The sequence below is a fragment of the Scleropages formosus genome, chromosome 12, assembly GCF_900964775.1.
Source record: "Scleropages formosus chromosome 12, fSclFor1.1, whole genome shotgun sequence".
Classification (NCBI taxonomy): domain Eukaryota; kingdom Metazoa; phylum Chordata; class Actinopteri; order Osteoglossiformes; family Osteoglossidae; genus Scleropages; species Scleropages formosus.
In genome coordinates this window covers 29,354,987-29,370,183 of record NC_041817.1, presented here as the reverse complement: position 1 = coordinate 29,370,183, position 15,197 = coordinate 29,354,987, and the positions used below count along the sequence as shown (strand labels likewise).

General features: G+C 53.7%; 1 protein-coding gene across 4 annotated transcripts; it reads right to left on the bottom strand.

The window, feature by feature from the left end:
* Nucleotides 1-791: 791 nt before the first annotated feature.
* Nucleotides 792-15,165, bottom strand: vps8 (VPS8 subunit of CORVET complex). 4 transcript variants are annotated; one of them, XM_029256866.1, is made up of 47 exons: nt 15,026-15,165; nt 14,654-14,722; nt 14,416-14,546; nt 14,230-14,332; nt 14,091-14,123; nt 13,938-13,992; nt 13,598-13,603; nt 12,428-12,552; nt 12,267-12,353; nt 12,094-12,161; nt 11,755-11,908; nt 11,513-11,572; nt 10,554-10,661; nt 10,354-10,434; nt 10,054-10,224; nt 9,705-9,779; nt 9,489-9,524; nt 9,304-9,394; nt 9,152-9,198; nt 8,977-9,066; nt 8,637-8,683; nt 7,957-8,179; nt 7,563-7,652; nt 7,326-7,377; nt 7,201-7,243; nt 7,012-7,084; nt 6,579-6,698; nt 6,404-6,475; nt 6,089-6,208; nt 5,917-5,973; nt 5,692-5,774; nt 5,465-5,549; nt 5,249-5,347; nt 4,809-4,898; nt 4,660-4,706; nt 4,146-4,290; nt 3,855-3,944; nt 3,721-3,763; nt 3,532-3,638; nt 3,314-3,395; nt 3,107-3,189; nt 2,260-2,340; nt 1,804-1,973; nt 1,547-1,721; nt 1,293-1,343; nt 1,060-1,140; nt 792-971 (listed from the first exon to the last, which is right to left on the bottom strand). In XM_029256866.1, the coding sequence occupies exons 1-47, from the start codon at nt 15,095-15,097 to the stop codon at nt 828-830; spliced, it is 4,215 nt and encodes a 1,404-aa protein (XP_029112699.1). In that variant the 5' UTR covers nt 15,098-15,165; the 3' UTR covers nt 792-827. The 4 variants fall into 4 exon arrangements, with proteins under 4 accessions (XP_029112699.1, XP_029112701.1, XP_029112700.1 ...); XM_029256868.1 differs by having other exon boundaries at nt 10,069-10,224; XM_029256867.1 differs by lacking the exon at nt 13,598-13,603.
* Between the last annotated feature and the right edge of the window lie 32 nt (nt 15,166-15,197).

The window sequence follows — 15,197 nt, the reverse complement described above, 5'->3', positions numbered from 1 at the left end:
AATACCCGGCTCTTCCTCTCCTTTCCCCCTGGAGCATCAGACATTTCCACATGCATTGCTGCTTGTCTGTTGGATATCTCTTCATGGATGTCTGATTACCACCTCTGACTCAACCGCTCCGAAACAGCAATCCTACACCTCCTAGCTGGACTGTCTTCCTGTCATGATCACTTACTCATTTTCCTGCCTTCTCAGCTACGCGTCTGGGAGCGACAATTGACTCGTTTATCTTTCTCTCAGCACATCAAAGCCACAACCCGCACCTGCAGATACATCCTGCATAACATCTGCAGGATCTGTCCTCACGGAGCATCAGTAGAACTGCTCCCATATATGTACAAGACTTGATCAACCGCTACACCCCAACTAGACTGCTATGCTCTTACACATCTGCCCGCTTGATGGTCCCACGCATGAAAGGTAAAGCATGGAGGTTTTCGCTTCTGGCACCGTTGTGGTGTAACAACCTCCCCCTCTCACTCAGAACTGCTGAATCTTTGTCCACATTTAAAAAGGGTCTGACAACTCACTGCTTCCAGACTGTATGTATCACAGAAAGAAACAGGTCATCAGAAATCAATATTCTGATGACAGTTTATGTCGCTAAAATGTACATTTATTCAAACGGAAAGAAACTAACTGCAATCAGACATCTGCATGTATGTGTCTTTTTCTGCTAATGTAACAAATTGTATTTTATATAAGATGTTTGTCAGTTTGGAGAAAAGCGTTTAATAAATGAATACATGTAAAATGTAAATATGAAAAGAAGCTCATGTGACACATTCACAAGGGACAATTTTATTGAACTGGTATGGGGGAGGGGCCTATTCCTCCACTAGTGGTGGGGGTGACAGCCGCAGCTGGAAGTTCTCGCTGTGAAAGATGCTGGTCGACCTGGCTGGGGCTGGGTGAAGCTGGCCAGCTTTCTCGTTGCCATGGGAACGGGAGAGCTCTGCCAGGATGGTGAGCTGAAAGACAGCAGCACACAGGTGAGTGGGTAGGGGTGTGTGTGTGTGTGGTGGGGCTTTACTGGGATTTCTGTGTGCTTTACATTACCCTGGATGGACCACGGTACATGCAGCGCAGCTGGTCCCAAGACTGTCTCTGCTGGGCGTCCAGCTCTGCATCAGGGTGCAGCTGCGACAAAACACAGAATGGATCTCTCTCACACACCCGCACAAATAGTGCGGTATTCCATGTGTGTGTTACACTCCCCACTCACTCAGACCCTGACAATTCCCCACACTGCATCAGAGCGCCAGGGAGCTCCAGCAGGACCACGTGTTTACCTTCTTGCTGTTCTCCTCCACTGCACCGTGTGGTGATGATCGAACCTTCATCTGCAAGAGTAAGTGGAGGTGAGAGAGAGAGAGAGAGAGAGCGATGGGGCAACAGAGCACAGCACACAGCTCATCTGTGAATGGACAGGAAATTTCACCATGATTCACTAGTTCAGTAGGGATATGATACTGTAAATTCCTTGACAGGCTGAACATTTGGTGAAGCTGACGTCAACCCTGGCCTCCTAACCCCCGACCCTCACCTGCGCCAGAGAAGAGCTGCGCCCCCGGCCCGGCTCCTCGTCGCACGCCCGTCCTGGGCCGGCGCCACGCCTCCCCTGACTCGACGTGCACTTGTAGCAGCTCCAGGCGAGCGTCCACTCGAGCTGTGTGCAGCACTTGCTCTGCAGACACTGGCAGTGGTAGAGGTGACCGCAACTGGAACAGGGAGGAATAGCTCAGGGCTGCGCGCCACAGTAAACCGTATAGCCGCATGGTAAATAGAGAGGCTCCGCCTCACCTGAAGACGACGATCTCGTCGGCACCCTCCTGCCGCCGCTTGTACTGCTGTAGACAGATGTTGCAGTGGTCAAAGCGGGGGTGCAGAGCGCGGCTGACCGCAGAGCGCAGGTGCGAGAGCGACCAGTGCAGGTCCTGGTTCAGCAGGTTGGTCGTGGTCTCCAGCAGGGTCTGCGGAGTCACGTGCGAGTGATGTTAGAACACCATCAGCATGAGCCTGAGCATCAGCTCACAGCACGGTAATCGCGGTGAATGCGAGCTGTGTCCTCATGAACGAGTTCGGCCAGCGAGTGACGAAGGAGACAAAGCGAGGAGCCACAGACGCGTTTCTGAGAGGAACTTACGACCGCGTCCTTGCTTCTGTGTTCCTCCAAGCGAGAGAGAGAGTGTGTGTGTGTGTGTGTGTGTGTGTGTGTGTGTGTGTGTGTGTGTGTGTGTGTGTACACGCCTCACCTACCTGCTCATAAGTGAAGGTCTCCAACATGCCAAGGATGAGCCCCTGGATCTCAGCCAGCTTGCCCTTCCCGTACACGGGGTCCTGCAGGGGCGACACGGACACGTGAGCTCCAGTACCCATAATGCACCCAAAAAGAGGGAATTATCTTCACACATTTAAAATTCATTCTGATTAGTTACAAAGAAGAAATATTACCACGCTTTACAGCTGTATCGGAGAACAAAGTGAGGAAACACCTTCATTAGGAACGTGCTGCTGACTGTGACTTTGTGGTAGAAGTGGAGTTATGAACAAATGGTTACAAATGTCTGTGTTCACAAGGGTCCACAAGGTAAGGAGGTGGCGTATCAGAACTCTGCCACAACATAACACTCCTGCACAAATGAAGTCATGGGGGTAAGGACCCCCACCCCAGAGTGGGAACAGGACAAGGCCATTTACTGACTGGAGGTTTTGTTCTTCTGGATTAAACCGCGTATGGGACATCGGTTCCGACGTTTCGCTTCTCTTGCTGGAAGCATCGTCAGGGTGTGACCGCATCTTGTGGAGGTTAAATGTGAAATGGCGTGTTTGACGAGGGTGGGCGTAACCTGTACAGCTGGGAAAGAAGCGTTCCCCTTCTGACAGTAGCCCCACCCCGAGAGTCTCAGACTCAACAGGCACCAGGAGCCTACAGGTAAGGGAGACGTTGCAACTCATACACACCTGCACCCGGCGGCCAGGTATGGAAACAGCACTTGCACTCTGGTACCTCGCTGCTGGCTGCTGTGTGTAACATCATCTGTGTGTGTGCGCGTATGTGTGCGTAACAGTGTAAACAAGGCAGGCTCCCCACAGGGAGACAAACCTGCAGGATGCGCTGGACGATGGCAGGCAGGGAGATGAAGCTGCTCATGCTGTTAAGCACCTGCATGGTGAGCTCCTTGAGAGCTGTGGAGACAGACAGCCGTCAGCCAGCGTACGCACGCACGCTTCGACACGCACCCGAGAGCGCAGCCGTAAAGTGCCGATCCCCACAACTCAGCAGCCTGGGGCATCGCTGCAACCCCCTCACCTGTAGAGATGTGGTGAGAAGATGTGCTCCTGAGAAGTTTCTGTGGTGACATCATGGCCTCGAGGAGGGGAAACCACAGCGCCTGGAGGAAGGAGCACACGGCCTTTCAGTCACCTCACTTAGGAACAGGGCGAGCAGCTCAACGCTACAGAACACGTTCTTTTGTTCAGCGGGAAGCACCACATGACAGAATGTGCAGGGGTGTGGGGGACACACACCTCCCTCTGCTGCTGGTCAAGGCCCTGAGAGCTTCTGTGGCACAGAGCGATGACTTCCTGCAGGACCTCCTCCACCCGCTGCAGGCGGCCCTCCTTCTGGGGGTCACCTGAGGGACACGCTGTTGCTGACACTCCCATCCGGCTCGACCCCCGACCCCGGTCGATGAGACGTCACCAGCCGCACATTACCTTCACTCTCCTCTGACAGCACAGCCAGCTGGTCCTGCAACATCTGGAGGAGAGCAAGACAGAGACAGGAATTCTCCAAGCAGCTCAGTGAGCGGTTTCTCCGTTCTACATGTCGGCGGTTTGATCCCCCTTACCTGCAGCAGCACCTGGAACGCCCCCAGGACATCGCCCTTCCTCTCCAGCAGGTAGGCGGTTGCCGCATGAAGAGCGTGCTGCCTGGTGATCTGACAGCCCAGGAGAAAGAGACAGGTGCTGAGGGTCTCATCTCAGCAGGTCTCAGCACAACCTGAGAGAAAATGTCCTCTACAGAGGACACCCCCGGCCATTTCAACTGCTCATTAAGCTCATGGACCTCCAGCTGAGATGTGGTTGCATCCGTTTAGCTCAGCAAACCACACCAGACGCAAGACACCGCACCTGCATACCTGCACTGCCTCCTCCAGACGGTAGTCCTTGGAGGCCTTCAGGAAGTCGATCACCTTCTGGGGGCTGAAGCGACACAGCAGGTCCACGTGGCACTCGTGGACCCCGGGGCCGAGCCGCAGGGACACCTGGGGACGAGTGGCCTCACTGGGAAGCACACAAGAGCGAGGGAGACGTCCATCACTGATGGTCCGGAGAGGCACATTGAGAACCCTTGCAGGAACCAGGGAGACTGACAGGTGTGGGCATTCCGGAGCAATCACCCATGAAATGCCGCGTTGACCAGCTTTGTGCAGTGTGTGTCAGCTTCAAGAAGAGAGGACCCACTGTGTGTATGTCTGTCTGTGTCCGTGTGAGAAAAGCGAGGTGGAGAGAGCAGCTGGTGCAGGAGGAGATCTGCTGTCCCTGACGGTCCAGTCGACCGTGTGACATAAATGCCCTTCAGACACTCAGACACTTGGAGCTACACAGATACGGGCAAAGACACAAGCGGAGGCCCCAACTTCTGGACCGTACCTGAACTCCAGGAGACGCTCCAGGAATTGGAAGAGCAGGTGGTCGTCCTATGTGGAGAAAAGAGGAAACATGATGAGGAGGAACATCAACAGCGAACACTGAATGGTCAGCGCTAAATGGTGATCGCTGAGGACTGCGGACTCGCTCACCCCTAGCTTGCTAACGATGGGCTCCACTTCCTGGGCAAAGTGCAAGGCCATCAGGTCAGCTGCTTTGGCTGGATCGATGGCCACCAGCTCCTGGAGGGGAATGAGCAGGCCTTTGAGGTAAGCGTACTGCAATTTCAGCAGGGTACCACACATCAGTATCACCAGGGACATGCAGGAAGAGCGGGGCTCCAAAGAACTTGATGGGTTCTTCTTTCTCCTGCCATCACTGTCATCCCCCCATCATAGCCATCGAGAAACGATTACAGAGAAATAGCCAGTGACAATGACTAAAAGATGAGTAAAAAGTACCAATGACAGTACTATAATGAGTACAAGAAGAGAACAATAACGAGTAAAGATGGCGGTACAAAAAGAATGACAAGGACCCGTGTGATGTGCCAGTGTGTGATGTGTGTATCGGAGATGCCCAGGTGCGTTACTTGGATGTGCTCCAGGGCCTTTTCCCTCACTGAGTGCCGCTCCTGTGGCCTGTAGCCCGGCATGGACAGCATGTTGTGCACATAGTTAAAGATCTCCTCCTGTCAAAGGACGAACAGGAGGAAAACAAACACTGGAAAACATACCCTCATGGCAAGAAACACACTCTGGGGGAGGTGACGTGTACCAGCCGGACAGACTATGCGATGCAGACTTACCCTCCTCATGGGGTCCTTCAGGTAGCAGAAGAAGATCTTATCATACAGGTGCTTCTTCTCATACACAAACTCACAGATCTGGTAGCTGAGTGCAGGAGACAGAAAGACACACACAGATTCATTGCTAGCAGAGAAATAGACAAGCAGGTAGGTGTGTGTGTGTGTGTGTGTGTGTGTGTGTGTGTGTGTGTGTGTGTGTCGGGGGGGGGGGGGGGGCAATCACTCACAACTCTGCCTTCTCCGCCAGACTGAGCAGCCGCCCCTCATCAAACTGGATGACACCCCCCACCTGGAGCAGCTCCAGCAGTACCTGCCAACCAGAGACCAAACAAGAGCGAGAGAGTATGCCATTAGCCAAGGGAGCAGAGCAGGACGGACAGACAAATCATCCCTTTCAGCTGCATTGCTGAAATAGCAGTTGAGTGGACAGTGAGTGCGGTAAAGTGACCCACCTGCTGTCGTTCTGTGTGTCTGGAGTCGTCATCAGGACTGCAGAGGAACTCCAAGACCTGTGGAGAGACAAGAGGTCAACCTGCACGTGCGTGTGTGCGTGTGCGTGTTTGTGCATAATAGAGACCCCCCCATTCTCCCAAGCAAAGTACTAAGAACCACCTGGTTGCTCACCTGGTCAAAGAGCTTCCTGTTGACAAAGAGCGTGTTGTCCGGCTTGGCCAGCTGCCTCGCCAGGAAGGTGAAAAGACAGCCGACTTGGGAGGGGGTGAAGTCCGAGGTCTCCACCATCACCTTACACACACACACACACACACACACACACACACACACACACACACACACACACACACACACACAGAGTTAACATGGACACGAGGAATAGAGCAGTGCACACTCAAAAAATTGGCAAAATATTAACACATTTAGAAATGGGTCAGTGCACCAGTTACCCTCACAGTGTGCAGTGCAGTTAGGTGAGCAGAATACCTTGAGCAGAATGTCCACGATGCGCTGCTGGTACTCCAGTGCTTGTTTGTCATTTTTAAAGTCCTCAAATGTCTGTTGGTGAGAAAAGAGCGATGGCTTCAAACCAGAAGCTCATCTGCAGAGGAACTTGCGCTGTCTGGCGCAGCAGGGAGCCGCTGAGCAGCAGGACACGTACCAGAGCGAGGACATTAAGGAACTCGCGTGTGTCAAAGTGCAGCAGTGTGTGTATGTAGGGGTAAACCTCCTCCTCCTCAGGGGCCTCTGGTGTGTGCAGGCGGATGAGGAACTCAAACACCTGCAGGACACCGCGGACATAATCACCGTCACCATCCGTAAACATCACACCGTCGTCATCCTGCATAGCTGAGAGATGCCTGTCATTAACTGCACAATTACACTAACTGCGCTGCTCCTTTACCTGGTCCTTGTCCCACCTTTAAAAGGTGAACAAAGTGTCATCATCCAATGAACATCCAACAACTCATCGTCAGAGGACAGTTTCCACATAAACCACGAGGCACTCGGAGCGAGCAGCAGAGAACCGCATCTCTGGGTGAAGCTGTCAATAGACACACTCAGCATCGCTGTGAAACACCTACTGCACCCACCTGGTTTTTCACCAAAGGAACCAAGTCTTCCGGAATGTCGCCCAGAGGGTATGCTCGTCCGGCCAGCGAGCAGCTGGGAGCCAGCAGGAAGAAGAAGAAGAGGAAGAGGATGATTAGAGGAGAGCATCAAGCTCCAGGTTCAGGTGATTAGGTAGGTCAACGATCAGGTCCTTCTTCCATGGTTCTCACCTGATGTAGACGAGCAGCTTGTTTCCCATGACCACTTGTTCATCTGCAACAGAGCAAAACGTGTCAAGCAGCGCTGGCTTTGAACCTTTCCAACAGTCAGGTGAGTGTAAGTGCAGGTGAGCTACCTGTCAGAGGTCTCCCCTCGCGTAGGGGGGGCCCTATCACTTGGAAGAGTTTCTGGAAGAGGAAGCAGAGAAGTGGAGAAGCAATCACTGAGCGCAGCGCTCTACCATGGTCTTTGTGCACTACAATGCTTTAGGCGCGTGCGCGCACACACGCACACACACACGCACGCACGCACACCGAGTACCCTCCAGAGTGATGAAACCCCCCCTAACGGTGTACAGACAGGCAGAGCTCACCTCCATGGGGCTGATGTAGTCATTCATGCCACTGTTGAAGACATAGATCATGGCGTCGTACAACTGGTGCTCCCAGCACATCTGCACCACCTGCAGGACAAGGTGTTTTCGCTCAGCAGTGCAGTCCAGGGTACGAGTAGACACCGACGCGCCAGGTAACGGGTGTCGGTCCGCGAGTCACAGCTCCACAAACACAACGTGCGTGCACACGTCCAGCAGACCAGTGAAAGTTAGGTGTGATGAAGTCAAACTGGGGACGGAGCACTTGGCTATCTTCAGTGGGACAGAAGTGAGACTCATGGAGCTGACATGTGATTATTATTATTAACAACAGTTATTATTAATAATCTGATCTCTGATCAGTGTGACAGGAGTGTTTCCGAGAGAAACGCACCTGCTGGATGTCCAGGCTCGTGATGTCCATGTGGACTAGGCAGTTCTCCACACTGTCCATCATGCCGTTCTCCTGGAAATGGCTGAGGAGGTCACGCATGATGGGCGCCGTCAAGCAGCCGATGCGCTCGCTCAGGATGTAGGGTTCGAGGCTCTCCAGGAAGACTCCCTTGGCCACCGAGTTCTCCACCAGCCGACTGTAGATTTGGCCGAAGAGAAGGTCCCTTATGGGCAGAAACACGACAGGTAAAAAAAAAAAAAAAAAAAAGACAAATGTGAACATGACACAGCGCCTCTTTCTGAATGTGTTCACAGTGTCTCTCTACATCATCGCAGGGTACAAAAAGGGCCCGAGCACCAGCCTCAGGGGTGACAGAGACAGAAAGAAGGTAATTTCGTTACAGGAAGTGCCCATGAGCTCACCTGGTTCATTAAGGAGCTTCTTGGGCCACTCTCCACTTTTACACTTAACGTATGCACGTTAAAAATACCACGGTAAAGCTTTAGCCTGCTATGAGCCACCAGTCCACCCCACCCCACTGTGGGAAACTATCTGGCTGCTCAAGTGCGGAGAGGACACTTCCAACAAGACCAGTTGGTGAGAAGCGGTGTGGAACCATCGGTGTGATGTTACCAGCGGAATGCAGTGACAAACCATGGTTCCGATTCAAGGTGACTTACGTCCGGTGCAGCAGCAGACAGTAATCCACCATGATCGGCACCATGTCCTGTACAGAGAAGAGCACACGCAGCTTCAGCGTCGCCCGCAGCACAACGGGAGATTCCAGCTGTGGAGCAGTGACACACCGCCACCGGTCTCCCCTCCCCCACACAGGCCTTTAAACAGTCACACAAAGTACCACGACGATACTGCGATAACTGATCTTTTTGGCACTTGCCGAGTCGATGTAGCCGACATGCGCCCGGTGAGGACGCCGTACACGGCACACACTCAGCCCAGCGAATGGAGCTGAGAAGAACACAGCAGCTGAGCAGACTGTTGCAGTGGAGGTGCAGCTACCTGGAAGTGCTGCTCCATCACCTGGATCCTGCCCTGCTCAGGACACTTCTTCAGAGAGCGATCGGCGTACAGGAGGAGAATCTCCACCATCTACAGGATGAAGGGAGAGGGTGCCGCATTGAGTGCTGCTCGAGGGGACACAAACGCGTGGTCTCTGTTTTTCTGACAAACACACCTTGTCAGCAACCACACTCTTCCTCTTGGCAGGATCACCATATAACCCTGTAAAATGTCCACACGAAGTATTAGAGAAACCGCACATGCACCGATAGACGTCAGAAGCGTGACCGTTGCCGAGGGGACGAGACACGGGGCTGCACTACTCACCCACGACGGCCTTGGCGGTTCCTTCGTGGAAAGACCAGGCGAGCGAGAGCGCCTCCACAAACTTCTCCTGCTTCAGCAGGTGCTCCACCCTCTGTGAGCAAGGGCCAGAGAGCAGCAGTGTGAGCCCTTAATCCCTGCAGCACAGCTAGCGGTCGTCGCTCCACAAACACAGCAACATCGGTTACCTCTCGCCAGTTCCTCAGGGTCATCATGTGCACAGACTGGAGAGAGGAGGAAAGAGCAGAGAGAGACGAGTAAGCGGAACACACACCACACACGCTGGCTCTGCCAAGACCCAGCTATAGAGCACGATCATTGTGCGTTTCACCGCCTGCTGTCCGAGCGGCACACGAAGCACGCGCACAGGATACACGCAACGCTACTCGGGGCTTCGTTTTTACCTTCGTTCCCAAAAACACCACCTGGCCGCTGTAACAGCACACCGACTGGTAGCAGGCCTTCTCCCCAACCAGCGCCTGCAAGAGTCGCCCCACGAGGAAAGGTGTTAGCAGAAGCCATAGTGCTGCACCACTGCTTGCTCACTTTCAGAGAAAAAGTGCGTTCCTGCTCACTTTTCCAGAGGCTCATTAGTTCAGTGAGATGGGGACAATAACAAAACGAACAAAAAAAAGAACAGACGATCTGAGGACCTAGAGGGGAATGAATGGCAAGCCTTGAAGGTGAGCAGAACATATCTTCAGTCTCTCTGATCTCCATCACTAGGGGGGCACGTTGCCATGACAACCTTACCAGTGCCTGACTCACGTTGCCCCCGGTGGCCAGAGACTTGAAGTGGCTGCTGTTGTACACGAGCTGCACTTCGGACAAGTCCACGGTCTCGAGCTCCTCCTGACTGGGCCGGTCGAGAACATGGAGCCGCTCGCTGCTGTCCAGCAGAAGCAGGGTGCGCGAGTTGATCCACTGTACAGAAGGACAGAAGGGGAGATGAGCCATTCACATGGACCCCAGAGCATCCCGTGGTGTGGGACAGGGAACGCGTCCACCAGCCGACGCTCTGTCACCGTGACGCCTGCGGCACTCAGCACTCACGGTCAAGCTGATGAGGTCGCAGTTCAGGTGCAGCTGTCTCTGTTTGATGACATGTATGACACCCGACTCATCCTTCTTCACCTGATGACACAGACCAGGGAATTTAAGTATTTAAGGAAAAGTGAGGAATCACACACACACACACACACACACACACACACACAGATGAGGCAGAGAAAAACACAAGAGGGACAACGTACCAGCAGGAAGTGAACAGTGTCTCCTCTGCAGAATGCGAGCATGGGGTTGACCATCTTGTGAGCCACTACAAATTGCCAGGCAAGCTGCGGGACACTCGCTGGGTCACTCTGCACAACGCCGTTCAGCAGTACAGTATTACACACCGTCACACAGCGCAATAAGAGCACAGAACATTGTCACAACCCTGCACACCATACACTAGACACCGCTGCGCGCTGTCGCTGCAGACGTCACCCATTCCTACAATCCTACCACCTATTGCCAACACACCACAACCCATTGCACATAAAAAAAGTGAAAGCAAAAAAGCTAAAAGGCACAGTAAAAATGGAAAGAAAGAAGAAATTTTAAAAACTTAAAAATAAAAAAAACTTATATGAAGCCCTCTCAATTCTCCCAAGTTTACCGAAACCACTCGGCCACTTCCACGCTGTCAAACAGGCTAATTTTCCCTTCACTCTTCCTTGGCACATAGTGTGTCGGGAGAAAAGGGACAGCTGGTAGCGTAGCGGTTAAAACTGCTGCCTTTGGACCCAAAAATCGCAGGTTCGATCCCCACCTCCGCTTGGAGTAACCCTGAGCAAAGTACTTACCCTAAAAAATTGCTCCAATAACATTACCCAGCTGTATAAATGGGTAAATCATTGTAGGTAGACTAACACTGTACATCGCTAGTAATTTGTTCCTATAAAGTCAGGTTACTGTACTGTAATTTCTCAGCATACGAGTCACCCGCATTTGTGCCATTTATAAAGTGTCTAAAAGCGCTTCAGAAATCAGACCTGAAACGTAAAGGTAAAAAAAAAAAAAAAGTCTGCTTTTGGTGAAAAAAAGGGGTGAATTGCAGTGTCCTACATGAGTGGAGCACGAGGCTGCCGCAGTTGGGCTGTGGGTGGAGCATCTGAGAATTAAAATGACACGTCTCACGTAACCTTAGGGCACGCTCCCCAGTACGCACCTTGCCGTACGGAAAGGTCATCCATACTTTTAGGGATGGTTTCAGTCCAATGACTAAAATCTGAAAACATAATGACATTACTGAGATGGTGAAATCAAACACTGATTTAATTCAAGAATACATTTCACTGAAGGTGACACAGCAGACATAACTGCTGAGAAGATGACCAGTAACAGTTGGACGGGAGAGAGAAAGGCAAGACATGGGGTGGGGGGGTCGTGTGAGGGCAGAGTAGAAGGCACCTTAGTGAGGGAGGCCATGGCCAGCAGTGCATGCTGGGTAATGGGGTGATCTCGAAGCTGGGTGCTGGCGTGCAGAGGTTCCACACAGCAAACTTCACCTTTAGAGCCACTGAAGAGGCAGCGCGAGTCGCAGCTGCGCAGACCCATGACCCGCCTGCAGCCCAAGGTGCAGGGGATGGGGGGAGGCGTCAACACAGAAGAACAAAGACGAACGTCCCGTGTTACAGTCACATCCAGCACAGCTGCTCCTTTGAAGTTCTCGAAGTGTCAGTATGTATAAAGGGGATCTGAAGTGGTACAGAGAAGCTCTCGCAGTGCGGGTTTCCTCTTTGCTCCTACCTGAAGGTCAGCTCAAAGACGGAGCCCCCGCTGTCGTTACACACTGCAAGGGTCGGGTCGTCCGTGAACTGAGGGAGACGAGACGAGACGAGACGCAGAGGTCACACACAGAACAGGGACCGGTAGAGCACCGCCGACAAACCTTCTCCCCGGGCACAGGCTACAGGAGCTACCTTCACGTGTAAAATGGCTGTTCCAGGGGGGTGGGCATCCGTGATGGTCCTGAGCAGCTTGCCATTGGCCAGGTCCCACATGGTGATCTAGACCAATGTGGAGAGGTCAACGGCTGCAGCTTTCGAGCGCGCGCGCGTCGGACAGAGGAACACACTTTCACCTGTCCTTTGGCAAAGCCGCAGAGCAGACGAGTGCAGTCGTGGTTGATGCTGAGGGCCGACACGGCACCGTACTCCACCCCCTCGGCCACGCTGCCCAGACAAAGCCTCAGCGCCTGGTTCGTGTCTGGGGGGAGGGCACAAGCACTCATCAGAAAGCTGCACAGAGGTGAGCCAACACCGTGAAGAAAACACACCACTGCCTATGAGCTGCGCACCCTAGGCTGGTACCAGGGGCTGCTTCCTATTGCGCCTAGGAGGCAGGTTCCACCGCCACCGTAACCAGGGACTCTTTGTTACCTCCACCGACTGCACTTGAGGAATTTTCCATCCTGGCCTCGGGGTCCCCTGCTTACCTTACAGAAAAACACGGTACCCTACTTTAATCCTATAGAACAAGGCCACCTAGTTTGCTCTTGGAGACACTTCTAACCCTAAAGAGAAAACAACACCCAAGGCTGGTCTTGAGAACCCTTTCGTGCTCTACGAAAGAAAAGAACAGGGTACCTTAGTTCGAGCCGAAGGCTCCCTTCTTACCCGAGAAATGTAGGGCAGGGCACAGTTGCCTGGTGTTGTGGACTCTGTCACCCAAGGGCCCCAGGCCTAGTCTAGGGACCTGCTTTTGGGGCCCACGCTTAAACTGAGAAGGGACATCTCTAGTAATCAGGGAATCTGCTCAAATGTGTCAGTGCAGGTAGCGCAGTGTCAGCCACAGGTAGAGAGGAACATTCTCTATGGCTCAGAGTGTCAAAAGGCACAGCAGTGCTCTGAAAAGGCCACTCGCTTCACAGAGCAACACACACCAAAGACTTTTCAGAGCTTCAGTGAGGAAAAGAGCAACCCTTGCTGACTGGAGCACCGTGACCAAGGCGGGAGAACCACAGCAGGGAACAACCGTTCCTCGCGTTTTCCCACCCGGCGATGCTGTGTGCTGCTCAGAGGCAATGGACTCCGCACGACTTCGACACTCATCTTGAAGCACAACTGTCACTATCGAATCATGCACCTTTTCAGAGGACAAGCATGGCAACCACAAGCCCAAGCTCATGCTGACGGATGAGTTCAGCCAGTTCCCCGTACACAGGACAGCCAACGGCACGCCTGCCAGCGCTCTCACACGCACACGCACACACACACACACGGTGGTGGGGACAGCGAGCAGGTGACCCTACCTTTTCCTGTTCGTCCCCAGTCAGGGCGGAGCAGTGAACAGCCCAAGAACGGCACAAAATAAAACGCTTATTTCACTACGACTCTCTGCCACAACAAACTCAACAAGAAACTCAACCGTTCGCCGGTCATGCAAAATACATTGATAAAAACGTAATTCGGAATTTAATAATACTTGATATCCGCGTGAAATTACACCTTGGTGTGAGAACTGCTCCTACGGGGGAAATACAATTCTGCGCAGCAAAGCTAAAGTCTCGTGCTTGATTTTGCAAGTCGCTACGAGTGGAAACGAGCCCAAAGGGTTAGAGCGTCGCCGGTCAGGCGTTGGTCTCCTCTCACCGAACACTAGAGCGAGTCCGTGAGACGTTCCCACAGCGATCACACTGGACACCGTCTGCAAAACAAGGGAACGTCAGCAAACGAAACCAAGAGACAAAGCTGCGATCCACAGCGCCGGCACGCGGGCGGCACATCCCCGATTCGAGCGCTTACCAAAGCCGTAGGCAGTCCCGCGTCCACTTTGTCCTACAAAGAAGCAAAGAGGAGACTTGGGAAAACACGTTAACGAGACAACGAGCAAGGTCTGCCGAAGGGCACGGCCCCGAAGCCGGAGCTCAGGGACGAGACTCACGGCAGCGGACGCCATCTGGGCCGAGATCCCCTTGAGGACGTTGTGCCGCAGCACGGAACCGTGGACGGCGGCGGCGGCGGCGGGCTCCAAAGGGCGCCTCCTCCTGGCACAGGGAAGCAAGGCGCTACAGCTTAGGCGCGGTCTACGCGCACGCACGACCGTGTGCCGAGCGCACGCTCGTCCTACCGCTTGTGGTGGGAGCGATCGCCGCTGTCCGAGCTGCCCAGAGACAGAGTCTCACAGGAGTGGGCGTCGATGTTCTCGGCGCCCAGCAGACATGTGTCCTCTAGGACGAAGGCTTCATCCTCGTCCTCTGGCTGAAAGGAAAAAAAAAAAACACACGCACGCGCGTGACTCGTGCTGCCGCTGTCCGCTCTCCGCGCATGCGCCTTATCATGCTGGCGGAGCCCCGAAGCTCACGCACCTCGTTGAGGATGCTCTCTAGGGTGGGCGGCGTGTCCACCTGCGGAATGTCAAACTCTTTGTCGTCAATCTGCAGGAGGAAGAAGAGCAGGACTTGAACTTGGGTGTTGTTGGGGGGAGGGAGCGCGGTTACACGGACACGGACACACACACTCTCGCTTGGAGGAACACAGAACGTAAGAAGCAACTCGACTCTGGCAGTGAGTCTCAGTCTGTCGCTCGACACGGACACTGACGACGACAGTGACTGACTCAGTCAGAGTGACGGACACACGACACGACACGGTCGGAGACCCGGCCGGCGTCTTCACTTCACCCGGGCGAAAGACTCAGTCAAAAGAGCCCCCCCCCCGCCTCGGCCAACCGCGCTCACCGCCTCCACGTCGGCCAGGTTCAGCTGGGAGGAGGCGGACACCAGACTGCGACTGTCGGGAGACTCGGACATGTCCGCGACACCGACACCAACAAGAACGCCACAGCCCCTGTGCGGAGAGCGAGATCCTCCGACTTCCTGCTTTTGTCGGAAGTGACGTTGAGCCACGCCC

Excerpts from the sequence above, each read along its gene's own strand:
- vps8 (XM_029256866.1), bottom strand. The coding sequence starts at position 15,097 with ATGTCCGAGTCTCCCGACAGTCGCAGTCTGGTGTCCGCCTCCTCCCAG. Across the intron at positions 3,396-3,531 it reads TTGACCAGCAGCAGAGGGAG|GCGCTGTGGTTTCCCCTCCT; the intron begins GTGTGTGTCCCC and ends TCCTTCCTCCAG. Across the intron at positions 2,341-3,106 it reads TCGTCCAGCGCATCCTGCAG|GACCCCGTGTACGGGAAGGG; the intron begins GTTTGTCTCCCT and ends TCGCCCCTGCAG.